General features: G+C 43.8%; 1 protein-coding gene across 2 annotated transcripts in view; it reads left to right on the forward strand.

Moving 5' to 3' along the window:
- Ryk (receptor-like tyrosine kinase) overlaps nucleotides 1–14,590 on the forward strand; it is a 72,755-nt gene that overhangs the window by 16,984 nt on the left and 41,181 nt on the right. For both annotated transcript variants that reach the window (XM_008766473.4, NM_080402.2), the window contains 1 exon segment: nucleotides 10,419–10,540. In XM_008766473.4, the coding sequence (XP_008764695.2) occupies nucleotides 10,419–10,540 (122 nt within the window).

Raw genomic sequence — 14,590 nt, forward strand, 5'->3', positions numbered from 1 at the left:
TGGTTTTGTTTCTGGTTTTTTGCATAGAATTAAAAACATTTTTTAAAATGAATTTTAGTCTATCTACTCTTTTTTTCCTTTGTTTGTTTGCTTTGTTTTATTTGAGACAAGAGTTTCTTTAAGAAGCCCTGGCTGTGGGGTGGGAGAGATGGCTCAGCAGTTAAGAGCACCCGATTACTCTTCCAGAGGTCCTGAGTTCAATTCCCAGCAACCACATGGTGGCTCACAACCATCTGTAAAGAGATCTGATGCCCTCTTCTGGTGTGTCTGAAGACAGCTACAGTGTACTTATATATAATAAATGAATAAATCTTTAAAAAAAGAAAAAAGAAACCCTGGCTGTCCTGGAACTCACTCTGTAGACTATGCTGGCCTTGAACTCAGAGATTGGCCCACCTCTGCTTCCCTAGTACCGGGACTAGGGACTAAGGGCATGTGGCACCGCTGCCGGCTTGGTTTATTTTCCTTTTTCATCCATTGCTTGTGCTTTTGCTCTCATACTTTAAGAACTCGCTACCAGGGGCTGGGGATTTAGCTCAGTGGTAGAGCGCTTACCTAGGAAGCGCAAGGCCCTGGGTTCGGTCCCCAGCTCTGAAAAAAAAAAGAACCAAAAAAAAAAAAAAAAAAAAGAACTCGCTACCAAAGTTATGAAGATATATTTCTAATATTTTCCCCAGAGTTTTATGGTTTTAAGTCTTATGTTTAGGTCATCTATTTTAAACTAATCTTGGTCTGCAGTGTCAGGTAGGGATCCAGTTGCATTCTTCTTACAGAATATCCATTTGTCCTGCCATTGTTTGTTGACGATGAGTAGTATTTCTCTGGCAGATGATTTTGGTTCCCTTATCAGAACTTGAGTCTTCAGTTATTGGGGGATGGGAGGCAGTCTCAAGACAAGGCTTCTCTGTGTAGTCTTGGCTGTCCTGGAACTCACTCTGTAGACCAGGCCTGGGCCCAAACTCACAGAGATCTGCCTGCCTTTGCCTCCAGAGATCTGGGGTAGTGCTAGCTACCACTGCCTGGCAAGTCTTCAGAATTTTATAACTTTATTTCTGGCTTCAATTCTGTTCTGTTAGTTTACACGGCTGCCGTTATGTTAGAGCCATTCTTTTTTTTTTTTTTTTTTTAAACTTTCTGAGTTTATAATCATATCATTTCTCCCTTCCCCTCAAACTTCCCATATATCCCAATTCATGGTCCCTCTTTTTAGAGAGGGGGGGCAGGGAGGAGGAGGGGACAGGAGGGAGGGGAAATTGATTCTAAATATATAAATACAACCTGCTCAGACCGTATAACATTTATTTATGTGTGTTTCCAGGCCTCTTTCCCTCACCCACCTTAGATGTCTGGTTTTATTCTTGTTCTGCAGTCCTGTTGGTGAGGCTCTATGGCTGCTGCTGATTCTTAGAATCTTCTCTTCTTCCACAGGGATCCCTGAGCCATAGTTACAGGAGTTAATGCTGTAGATGTAGCTGTTGAGATTGGGCTCCATAACTGCATTTTGCTTGTTGTGGTTTTCTGTAAAGGTCTCTTTCCACTGTAAAACAGAAGTTTCCTAGACGAGGGGTGAGGGTTTATCTGGGTGTGGGACAAATGTTTAGAACATGGTTAGGGATTCTGCAGGTTTGGTAAAGTTGTAGCTTCTCCTCCAGATGCATGACTTCACTAGCTGGGGGTAGTTGGCTAGGTTTCCAGGACCAGGGATGATTTCCCCTTGTTGAGTAGGTCTCAGGTCCAGTTAGAGAGTGCTGCGTACCACTGAGGCTGAGGTGTGTGTGTGTTGCTTCTGCGCTGTCTTGACTTACATAGCTTTGTAGTGAATTCTGAAACTTTGAAATGCAGATCTTCTTTTATGTGCTTTGAAAAGATTGTTTTGGCTCTTTGGAGCAACTTTGCAATTCCATATCCATCCGAGGATCTACTTTTCTATTTCTGCATAAAAGGCAGGCGGACTTGGGTAGAGATTGCCTGACTTTGTACGTTTGGACTCTATCACCATTTGACTGACCCTGCTGTCTTCCCTCTGTAAACACGTTTTTCTGTTTATTTAGTTGTTTCAGTAACTTTGTATTTTTTAACTTAGTTTTTCATTTCTTTGGTTACATTGCTTCCTAAGTATTTTATCCTTTGGAGTGCAGCATTAATGGAATTGGTTTCTTAATTTCCTTTTGGAATTTTTCTGTGAGGAATTGGCTCTTATCATACCTTCTGTCTTTCCATCTATTGCTTTGCCCAGGATGGTCACTCAGAACCCTCTTCTTTTTTGTTGTATGATCTTTACTATAAATAACCTTATGCCCAAAAGACCCCAAAAACTGTTCCCTAAATCAAAATTTATTTACCTTCCTCAGTCTCCCCAAATATCAGAACCTATTCTGATTTTCTTTCAGCTGTTCCTCTTTGGACCATGATGCCCTGGTTTCCAGAAGTCTTTCTAAAGGCATCTGCTACTGTAACCAACCCTTAGACTCATTCTCCTCTGGTCCTCACCGGCAGGCACCGAGCCTTCCTCCGGTTCCTTTCCTGGCCCCTGATTTTCTCTCTTTCCTCCGCTTTGGCTTGCTATGAGACTGGCTCAACTGATGCATTGTGGAATGTGTCCTTTTCCTCAGTACCACTCCCCAGTGTCCATTCAACCTGTTTGATGCTTGCCCCACCAATCCCCATCTCATAACCTCGGTTAGCCCATCCCTGAGCTCAGTGTGCATTTGGTCAGAGTGATTACAGTCGGAGCATTGATAATTGGTAATGGAATGGGCAGACTTCACTGTCTTCACTTGCCTGGTTTTCACTTTGAGTAAAAGAAAAAGGAGATTAAACACAGAAATATAAAATATGATACTCCTTGTAAATTTAGTATTTGTCAAAAAATCAAGATAAAATTGTTAATAATTTTTAATTTTATTTCATGGATGTCAATGCAAAACATTGTCTTTATTGATCATTTGGAAGATATATGTTCATATCATTAAAGAAGAAGAAAAATATTAAACATTCATTATCAACCTTTGGCAAGTAATCTTCCTAGCTTGTTTTCGCATTCTTGGTATTCTTATAAAAGGTAAAGAAAGCAGACAGGTTATTCTTTCTAGCCCACACGTGTTTCCTGTCTCTGTGCCCTCTTCTCATCCACCGCGGACCAAATTTTGGCCTGGACATCTTCTGCCTTAAAAAGGTGGTTTTGTGGACTGGGGATTTAGCTCAATGGTAGAGCACTTGCCTAGCAAGCGCAAGGCCCTGGGTTCGGTCCCCAGCTCCAGAAAAAAAAAAAAAGATCCTGAAAAAGGTGGTTTTGCATTTCCTTATAGCTGATAACTTTTAAAATAAAAGCTATTTTTATATATATGGGGAGGGATGTGGCATGTGTGGGGGTCAGAGGACAACCTTTAGGAGTTTCTTCTTCCACTGTGAGATCTGAGCATTGGATTTAGCTGACCAATGCTTGTCTACCTAGTCTCTTTACCTACAAGGCTATCTTACTGGCCTGGTGTTTTGTTTTTGTTTGAGAACACTATTTTATGTTATTCAGTCTAACTAAAACCTCAGTAAGTAATGGAGATGCCTTGAACTCCTGCTGCCAATTACCAGCCTGGTCGCTGATAGCTTTATATAACTAGCGGGTGGGTGATTTGAGAGAAGACAGTGTCTGTAGTGTATCTGTCCTTACTTATGTGTGCCTTACGTATGACTATACTAATGATGGATATGCGTGTCTTCTATTTTCTGTATACCAATTTCACACCCCAATGACATTCTTTATATTTCTATGTTTAGGTATGCTTTACATTAAACGACATTTGTTTTGATTGTGTATAATTGTCTGCATGCATTTGCACTTCATGTGAGTGTGGTGCCCATGGAGGCTAGAAGAGAGCACCCGATCACCTTCAATAGTAGTTACAGACAGTTGTGGGTGCTGGGAATCAAGCCTGGATCCTCTGCAGGAGCCATCAGTGGACTTACCCACTGAGTCACCGCTGCAGCCCCAGGAACATTTTGTTTTGATTTAATCAGTAAAGATTGACAGTTATTTTATCTTCGTACAGCTCTCCTTGGTAAGAAGGATTCTGCTTCCTGTTAAAAACAAAAATTGTATGCTTTCTTCGTATGATTTAGAGTTACTTACTGGGGTATGAATATGTAGTTGGCTCTTTTCTGAGGCCTTTGAGAATGTGCTCTTTGCATAGGATCAGAATTTGTCTGGAAATGGACTTTCTTGCTGGTCTTGTCTTCCCTGGAAAACTCATGCATTGTTCTAACATCCTAGAATTTTCCATGCCAGTCTCCAGGCTAGTGAACAACATGGCCACCCATGCTAGTACACATGGCCAGTCTGAAGTGTGTCTTCACATCAACCCACTGTCAGTGCTCTAGGTGGAGATTCTTCCTAAACTTTGGTCTTTCGTTTTAGTTCTTTACCAGATTTTGCCTTTTACTCTATCTCGGTATTTTAAGGGATGTTGGAGGAAGGGCTTTTAGTTATTAATGCTTTGTCATTACTAATGTCAACTGTAGTATACCAACGGTGACGTCCTCATGGTAATTTTTAATCGAAAAGATATTGGGGTGGGTGAGCATGTGCAGCCTTTTTTTCTAGCTCTTATAAACCTTAATGGATTTTTAATAAGAAAATGTCTCAGTTGCTTTTCTGTTGTGAGGAGATACCTGACCAAAAAAATGCTTTAGAAAAGATGGCAGGGAGCAAGGCAGCAAGCAAGTGGGCCTGACACTGGAGCAGTAGCTGAGAGTTCCATCTCATCCACACTCACAAGGCCCACCAAAGCCAGTGACACACCTCCTCCAGCAGTGACACACCTCCTCCAACAAGGCCATACCTCCCCGTCCTTACTAAACAGTTCATCAACTGTGGACCAAGCCTCGACCATATATTCAAATATATGACTCAATAGGGGCCATTCTCATTTAAACTGCCACAGAAAGTAGTTGAATTTGGTTTTAGTGACTTTCAAAATGGTATATGCATATTTAAATGTTTTTGAAAACTTTTAATTTTTTTTACTTCATAAAAAATGTTAACTTATTATAATTTTTAAAGATAAAGTCTTAGTAGATTGTTCTGGATAGCCTGGAACTCACTATGTAGGATCTGCCTGCCACTGCCTTCTAAATGCTGGGGTTCAAGGCATGTACCACCATGCCCACCCTTCATAGAAAACTTAAGGAGAAAGAAAAGAATACAGGGGACATAAAAGTGACTCATAATCTACTGTTCACTTCTGTCTTAGTTAGGGTTCTATTGCTGAAAAGAGACACCATGACAACTCATACAGAAATATATTTAATTGGGGCTGGCTTACAGTTTCAGAGTTTCAGTCATTCTCATCATGGTGAGAAGCATGGCACTGTGCAGACAGACATGGTGCTGGAGAAGGAGCCAAGAGTTCTGCATCTTGATCTGCAGGCAGCTGAAGGGGACTGGGCAGAGCTTGAGCATATATATGACCTCATAGCCCACCCCTACAGTGACATACTTCCTCTAACAAGACCACATCTTCTCCAGTAAGGCTACACCTCCTAATCATGCCATTCCTCATGGGCCAAGCATTCAAACACATGAGTCAATGGGGGCCGAACCTATTCAAACCACAGCTACTTAGTATATTCTGGTATTCACTTTCTTTTAAAAAACGGAACATATATAATGTGTACATTCATATATTATTCATATCCATGTCTGACTTTAATTTCTTGGGTATTTATTGAACACTTTTAGGTACCAGGCAGTTTTAAAGATTTGCTCCATATAATTTATATCTTGCCTGTTTTCACTTAGTGTTAAGGTCTGGACAAGACTGGTTCACCACAACTGTATTTGTAGAAGCCCTGTCCCACTCATACTGTCATAGCCCTTTTCAGGGTTTTGTAGTTCAATCCGTCTCCCTCCCTCCCTCCTTCCCTCTTTCCTTCCTTCCTTTTTCCTTCTTTTGTCATCAGAGTTATTTTTGCGTTGCTGGGACCAAAAGACCCGACGGAAGCAAGCTGAGGAAGGAAGACTTGTTTGGCTTTCTGTTGTAGAGGGTCCAGTCTGTCAGGACAGTGGGAGTGCAGGCAGCAGCTTGTTCACATGGCAACAGACAGGAAACAGAAAAGGCAGGCTGCAGCCAGTGCAGACACAATCTTCAGAGGCCTGCTCTCAGTGACCTGCTTTTGACAGGCAGGGCCTGCTCCCTGAAAGCTTACTCCAGTCTTCAAAATCGAGGCACAAGCTGAGGGCTGGGCATTTAAACATGAGTGTCTGGTAGCAGCGGATTCAGAGCACAGCAGGTGTCTAGTGTGGATGAACTGAGGACTGTTTGGATCCAAAGGCCTAATCCCTGGAGTATTGCCTTTAGGTGCTCTTCTGCACAAAGAAAGGTCTAGATCATTGTTTCTCAACAGATGTGACTGTTGTTTGTTTGTTTGTTTTGAGAGCCCTGGCTGTTCTGAAACTCACTCTGTAGACCTGGCTGGCCACAAACTCACAGAGACCCATCTGCCTCCCTGCCTCCCGAGTGTTGGGATAAAAGGCGTCACCAGCACTGCCTGGCATGACTGTTGTTTATTAGTCACTGCTGTCTTGCTAGGAATTTATATTACTTAGAAGTGTAGAGTCACAAGTTGCCACCACTCCCTGCCCAGCATTCAGAGTTGTATTTAAAGAACATGAGCATTTCTGTTATAAAATCAAATCCACTCCTAAGAAAACTTTCAAGAGTGCTTATTCACTAAAAATAACAGGATTATGGTGAAAAGAAGGTTCAGGGCAGACTATTCAAGACTTCTACTATTTCAGACCAGAGAACACTAACAATAGCATAATTGGTACCTTATGAGGTAAGGTGGGTCGCCTAGTCAAACTACTTATTGTGGCTGCGGCTCCCTGGGAGCAGAGTAAAGCTATTAAAGTCTAAGAGGATGGAAATTGCAGGCCTCGTGGTTGTGCAGCCCCTTAGGTTGGGGCTGGCCTAAGAGTGGTACAGGGGGAGTTCAGCTTGCTCTGCCAGGAAGCATGCACAGGCCAGACTGTGCTCCTCTGGGAGCCCTTGCGCATGTGCTCACCTTTAATAGTCTTGAAATAGAGCTGAGAGGGCGTGTGCACACATGCCTACCTTGAGGCTGGGGAGGTGGCCCAGTTAAGAGCACATACAACTCTTGGAGAGGACCCAAGTTCAGTTCTCAGCACCCACATCAGGAGACTAACAACTGCCTGTAACTCTAGCTCCAGGGGATCCAGTATCCTCTTCTGGCTTCTGCAAGCACTGGCATACACACCCTTCTGCCCCAGTTAGAAAGAAAATACTTTTTTTTTTTTTTTTTTTGGTTCTTTTTTTCGGAGCTGGGGACCGAACCCAGGGCCTTGCGCTTCCTAGGTAAGCGCTCTACCACTGAGCTAAATCCCCAGCCCCATACGTTTTTTATATATGGCTTTATGACCTGGACTCAAATCAAGATGTTGAACATTGCCATCCCTGCAAGAAGTTCCTGAACTCTCATCTCATGCTTTCTAGATGGGCACAGTTCAGAGTTTTATCACAATACATCAGTTCTGTACGCTCTAGAAGTTTTATCTAAATAAAGTCAGATGGTTTGATATTCTCATGTGTCACATTTCCTTCACCCTGAGAAGTCCATCCTTGTTGCAGAGTCTGGTTTTGATTGTAGAGTAGTATTCCATTGTTGAATGTAAACAGTTGGTATCAAGTTCACTGTCCGCTGGTGAGCATTCGCATTGTTCCCACTTCTGCTTATTAGTAGTAAAGGCCTGTGAACATCTGCACGGCGTTGTGAGGATACAGTGTTTTCATTTCCGTTGCGGAATGACCTCAAGTGTAGTTGCTGGCCGTAGAGTCGGTGTGTGCTTAATTTATAAGCAACTGTTAGCTTTCCAAAGCAGATGAGCGGTTTTTCACCCTGGAAGGATGCTCTGAGCTGACTTGCCAGCATCAATTGTGGTTATTCTCTAGGGTCCTGCTAGTGGTTTTCATTGTGCTTCTAACATTTGTTTTCCTGAAGATTAATGATATGTTTTAGCACCTCTTCACATTTCCACAGCCCCGTGTGTATCTTCCTATGGAGCGTACCAATCTCCCTTCTACTTATAGAATGTGGTTGAGAGCAAAGTTTACTTAGGTCTTGAGAAGAAGCCTGGGCCTCTTCAAGCCCATTCCTTGTGGTTTCTCTGCACAGCCCTATCTAAAACATACAGTGTCTTGGAAGAGGGCTCACCAGCATTTAAAGGGGCAGCCAGTCTTTCCCTGTAAGATTTCTCCTAAAAGCACTCGTCTAGCACAGATTTTCCATTGCTTGATTTCCAGAGTGTTTAACAGTTTCACAGTGCAATACAGCTATAATGCCTTACTTACCATTGTAAGTGTGAATTGAGTAGGAGTAGGGATAACCTTACATTGTTGATGGTTTTAGAAAGAAGAATGTAAGAGTTCATTATTGAGCATGCTGGCTGTATGACTTTGTAAACGCTCGTTATTAGACTGAGAAAGTATCTGTCCGTTTATTATTTGTTGTCTGTTTTCATCCGTATAGATTTTCAATCTATATGCATCAGTGTTTTGTTTCAAAACAGGGTCTTATGTGCCCAGGTTGGCCTCAAACTTGCTAAATAGCTGAGGGTGACTTTGAAGGCCTGACCTTGCAGCACTGCCCCTATGCTGGAATGACTGGCGTGAGTCACCACACCCGCCTTTATTGTTTTTTCTTTTCTACTAATGTGGTGAATTTCTGACCTTTTAGAGATTACTTGGCTATGCAGTGTTTTCCCTTTTACATGCGTTTCATGTTTTATGATTACCCATGAGTAAACCCTTTGGGTATGAGGGGCTCTCAGTCTGTGGCTGTGACTGTGGCTCTTGGCTTTTGATTTCTGTATATGAAGCTTTGCTTCTTACAGTGCTGTATCTTTTGTGTACAGAGGAGCTCAGTTGTAAGTTTTATTAACTAATGAGTCCTTTCACCTTGAGTTATAATTGTGTGTTGTCGTTCTGCCTCATGTGTCCTTTTCTTTTTTGTTATTTGACATATTTCTGAACTTTGTTTTAACCCCGTCTTTATCAATCTCTCTAGACTAGCATATCTCAGGCTTGAGTGAATTTTTGTAAAAAGTTTTATCTGTTATTTTTATGTGTATAGGTGTTTTGCCTGCATGCATGTCTGTGCATCTTATGTGTGCAGTGCCCACAGAGGCCAGAAGAGGGCCTTTGCTGTGAGGTACCATGTGTGGACTGGGAATCAAACACAGGTCCTTGACAGAGAAATCAGTACTCTTTAACTGCCAAGCCATTTCTCCAGCCCCCTTAAATGGATTTAAACTGTATTATTGTGATTATTGATGTTTTCTTTGAATTCATTTTCCATTCGATCTCTCCATCTTCCCTGTCTCCTCTGTATCTTTCTCTATTACCACCAGCCCCCACCTTATGCTCCTGAGCATTTTCTGTCTTCAGCAGGCAGAGCCTCCTGCACTGGCTTCCAGCTTTCCCTTGTTGTGTCTGGCACCTCCTGCAGGATGCATAACACGGCGCTACTCAGACCGCAGTTTTGACTTAAACGTATTATCAGATCTGGGTCAGAAATGAGGAAGGAGCTTTGACAGATAAACTGTCTGTGGCAGAGCTGTTGGTCTCTCTTTGTGTGCTGAGGGATCTGAGGTATCCAGATGACTTCCTTCATGCCACCCCTCAGATACAGACCTGCAGCGCATTTTCAGTACATGTGCCATTTAAGTTTCTGTTTGTCCTGTGTGAGTACTAGGGACATCTGGACTAAACTAACAGTAAATAAGTTTAAATAAGTTGCCTGTCTCTAACACTTGGTGATAGTTCCTCCCTCTCCCTTTTGTCTAGAGTGCCCAGGACTCAAGGTCACTGACTTGGTAGCATCAGTAATTAGCTTTGTTGGTAGTATTGCTTTCTTTTCCTGTTATTATCTTACATCTTTTTCACAGAGGGTTGATTTTTCCACTGACGGTATCAGCTAAAGGCTTTCTTCAGTGTCTGGAGAGATGGCTTTGCAGTCAAGAGCACAGGCCCACATGTAGCTCACAGCCTTTTGTAACTTCAGTACAGGCAGTCTCCCTCCTTTTTGAATCAAAGTGTGGGCCAGCATTCGAGAAGGAGTGATGTTTCTTCTTTGGTGCTCTTTGGAGAGGCACTGGATCCAGAAGACAGAGTGGCTACAGGTGGTCCTAGCGCAGTTGTCTCAGAAGGAGATCTAGATTTGAATGCCAGTTTCTCTGTGGGCTGTGAAACTAGCATCCTGCTTCACAAGGCAGCTCACATGCCAGCTGTCTACAGTGCACACTCGTGCAGCAGCGCATTCTCTCTGCCCTCTACAAGGATTTGCAAAACTGAAGGCAGTTACTTTGAAGACATTTGGTGGTTAACTGCTTTTCCATTTTTTTCTAGGTCTTGATGCAGAACTTTACTATGTGAGAAATGACCTCATCAGTCACTACGCTCTGTCCTTTAACCTGCTAGTGCCCAGTGAGACAAACTTCCTGCACTTCACTTGGCATGCAAAGTCCAAGGTAAGAGCTGCTGTCAGACAGTATGCCAGGGTCACTCAGTCTTCAGAGGCAAGGGCTCTCCCTGAGGATGGACCTTCCTCTCCACAGAAGGGTCATTGGTGGTATAGAGCATTGGGTCTTTTCGTATCTGTATCTGACAGATATAGTCTTGAGCCTGCTCCCCTAAGACTTTAGATTTAGGTGGCCACCACGTGAATGATCTGCAAATCACCCAGGGCTGGGTCCTTTGAGGCTCTTCCAGGGGGATCTGGATCCAGGGAAAGGAGAGTTGGATCTGATGGTGAGCCTGCTCATATAGAGAAGCCATATATGGCTGGAGGACTGGTGTGAATGGCTGAAGAGAAGCATTGCTGAGCTGGGTCTTCCACACACACTTGGTGACATGAACATAATTTTCCAGTTCACAATGGAAGCAAGGTACAGCACATGCAGCTTCCCACATGCACCATTCTAAGCCCTAGTAACCATAGATACTGAAGCCAGGGGCTTATCAACTTCCTGCTGTTCATTTATTGATGAATTTTTCACCTCTGACTGCCAAGGAACCTTACATCCACATTTCCCAGATTTGCCAGATGATACTGTGTGTACCATTTGCTCTCCTCCCTGCCTTTGAACTCTTGAGCTGTTTCAAAGTGAATTGAAAGCATTGTGTCCCCTCACTCCTAAATGTCTTAGCCTGCATTTTCTAAGAACACTGGTGTTATTTACACAATCCAAGCACAGTTATCAAAACCAGGAAGTGTGGTGTTCTAACTCCCAGCACTCAGAGTTCATCAGGTACCCTCCGGATTTTATGACTAAGGTTTCACTAGTGATTGATGTCCTTTTAGTTTGTGTCAGTCCGGAGTTCTGTTGCCCTGTTCATGCGCTTCAGCTTAAGTTGTTGGTAGTGGGGAACCCATCACAGTGGAAGCTAGCTTGGAAGAGTTGTCTGTGAATATATATGCTTGCAGGGGAAATACTGATGGGACCCGGTGTAACTCTAATGATTCTATCATCTCGTAGATTTCTCTTCTCTTTCCTCCCCTCCCCTCTTTGCTCCCCTTCCCTCTCCCCTTCCCTTAAATCTCTTCTCGCCTCTCCTCCTGTCCTCTCTCTTTCTTTTCTTGAGGCAGGGCTTTATTCTATAGCTCTGGCTATGTATAGACCAGGCTGGCCTTGGACTCAGAGATCTGCCTGTCTCTGCCTTCCAAGTGCTGGGATTAAAGGTGTGTGTCGCCACTGCACCTGGATAGCAGCATGTATTTAACTGTACATTTGGGCTTCTTGATGATATTACAGTCCCTGATTCTAGTTCTTAGGTCATAGTATCTGGTGATTTTTAGCACATCTGACTAATTGCAGTTTATTGAAAAAGTTAATCATATGTGTAGGTAGTATATGGATATGGTATATGGATATGGTATAAATTCCAAAACCCTGTATGGGTATACAGTGAAAATGAAAGTTTCCCATCGTCATGGTAGCTTGCTGAGCAAGCTCATCTAGATCACTGTCCTCGTTAGGCATTGTCGCCTGATTCTTGTCTCCTAAAGAAAGGTACTGTATGTGTGTGCAGTATGCACATGTACACCTAAGTGCTTCATGCTTTTGTGTAGTGCAGAGTTGTGAGCAATGTGTCCTGGTAAAGGGGCACTGTTCCTTTGTAATGCTTTGTGTGCTTCCCCCTTCTAATAACTGTATCATGATTTTCTTATATAGTTGTGCTCTAGTCATTTCCTACAAGAGGAAACTGCGACCCAGGTTTGGGAAGGACTTGTTTAAATGAGTCTGGAGGCTGAAGAAACGGGTGCCAGGGTTGAGCTGACCTGGCAGTCACCCGAGAAGGCAGTAGCATGTTAGGGTCTCTTATCACTTGATTCTGAGATACAGTCAGACTCCAGAAGGAAGGCTGTCTCTCTCAATGTCTAATACTCTGTCAGAATCTCTGTTTGGGCTGTTTGAGCTCTTGCCAGAAGATGAAATATTTGCTTCCGAGGATCTCCAGACTCCCCAGTGTATCACTTCAGCAGTGCAGATATTTTAACATCAGTTTTTCCACATCAAAGCTTTTCCTTGGTAGAGTTCTCCATTGTTTACGTGACTGGTCTTGCCAAAGATTTCAGTTCCTTCAGTGGCTGGAACTGTGTGTGTCTTTTCTTAACATCTATGTCACGTATGCCTTACTGAGTGCTTAAGAATGTGTTAATTGTATTTTAAGATGGGAGGAGAACTCTGGTATTGATTCTCTCACAAGAGTAGACTACTAGGCGGTCTTAACAGATAATTAGTTTCTTGTATGTTCCAGAACATTCCCCAGTGTTCAAGAAAAAACATGCAACTGTGTCTGTTAAGTGTCAGTAGATATGCTAGATAGCCAGAAGGCAGAGGCATAGTAGGACGTGGCAGAGGACTCCCGCCACCCACTCTGCTTGGACTCCGTCCAGGAGGTTCTGCGGGGAGCGTGTCAGAGCTCCAGCAGCCGCTCTGGGGCCGGCCTGCTGTGTCCCAGGGAGTGAAGCAGCCGTGAGAAGGGCAGCTCTGGCAGTTTGAGAGAAATTAAAAGGCTGTTGATTGTAGGCAAGCAAGTTCACTTTCGATGTGTTCCAGAAGGAGACGGCTTTATTCATCATCTCCCATTCACACAGCCATGTGTTCCAAGTAAGGAAAATACCAAACATGCTTGTTTTTTAGCTTATTTAAATATTTATATTTTCTCTAGTTACTTTTCTGAAGTATTTTGGCTCATTTATTTTCTGATAAACAACTGCTACACAGAATTTCTTTTCCTTTTTTGGGGAGTGGGTGGGTAGGCTGTGGTGTCCTTTCTAAATAGATCTGCTTCTTCAAGGGTGATTGACAAATGGCATTCCTTAAGATCAGTACACACCAAAGTGGGAAATACTGTATCTCAATGATTGGCAGTTTCTTCTCTGACTCCAAAAATTACATTTAAAAACCAGGTATCCTAAGGACACCAGTGTGAGGAGAGAACTGCCTCTTAACGCTTCCCGTGCTCATTCGACTGTCAAAAGGAAGTCTGAGGCAAAGGGCAAGCTTCCATGCTTCTTACTGGGGGTTCCTCTGAGCTGCTGCTGCTTTCCTTAGGCCTTCCCTCAGCCTCTTTGCCACCTCTGCCTGTGCTCCGCTCCTTATCTTGCAACATAATTTCCTCCCTTTTCCCTCTTCCAGGTTAGACTGAGATGACCCTGCCACTACTCTTGCCCCTTGCCCTAAGCTCTGCTGTTAGAGCCCTCTGACTTCTTGGCTGTACCCAGTCTTTGCTTTCCTAGCTTTGGTCCCTGAGGAGCTATTCCAGTGCTTATAGTAACCCAGATGTCATAAAGGAGACTAAAGCTTATAGGAGATGTTCAAGAGAGACACTGAGGGGCATTCCTGGGGAGTAAGCAGCTTCTGGAAAAGCATCAATGCCACAGACAGACAGACACACAGATGTGGGCCTCAAGCACAGCTCAGACCCTAGCATTGGAAACTGACAGCATGGCAGGGTCTCTGGAGAGAGACTCTGATTCCCAGGCAGGAGGCAGGAGGCAGGAGGCAGGAGGCAGGAGGCAGGAGGCAGGAGGCAGGAGGCAGGAGGCAGGAGGCAGGAGGCAGGAGGCAGGAGGCAGGAGGCAGGAGGCAGGAGGCAGGGACTGGAGGGAGGAAACTGGGTATGACATCAAGTAACTCACTTGCTAGGTAGGAGATCCTGGCTTCAGGGAGTCTGTTAGCTAGGAACAGTGTCCAAGTGGGGTGCCTGTCTACTTGTGAGAGGAAGCAGCTACAGATACTAGCAACCCATAGTGTCTCTCAGTGGGGTGCCTATCTGTATCTGTGAGAGGAGTTTGGCAATCAGGTAAGCTGAACTCTATCTGGAATCCCTACAATTTCGGTGTTTGAAGTTACCAGATGGGCTTGCCTAGTCAGGAGTTGGAGGAAAAGAAGAGTGAGAGACAAGTTGAAAGGTTATCCTGTAATGAGGGGGCAGGAGCTCTCCTTGGGATTGGAGAGAGAGCGCAGGGTTGATATTCTGATAGATCTGCCTGATGCTGGGAAGGACAGAAA

Source organism: Rattus norvegicus, chromosome 8 (genome assembly GCF_036323735.1).
Source record: "Rattus norvegicus strain BN/NHsdMcwi chromosome 8, GRCr8, whole genome shotgun sequence".
NCBI classification, from domain to species: domain Eukaryota; kingdom Metazoa; phylum Chordata; class Mammalia; order Rodentia; family Muridae; genus Rattus; species Rattus norvegicus.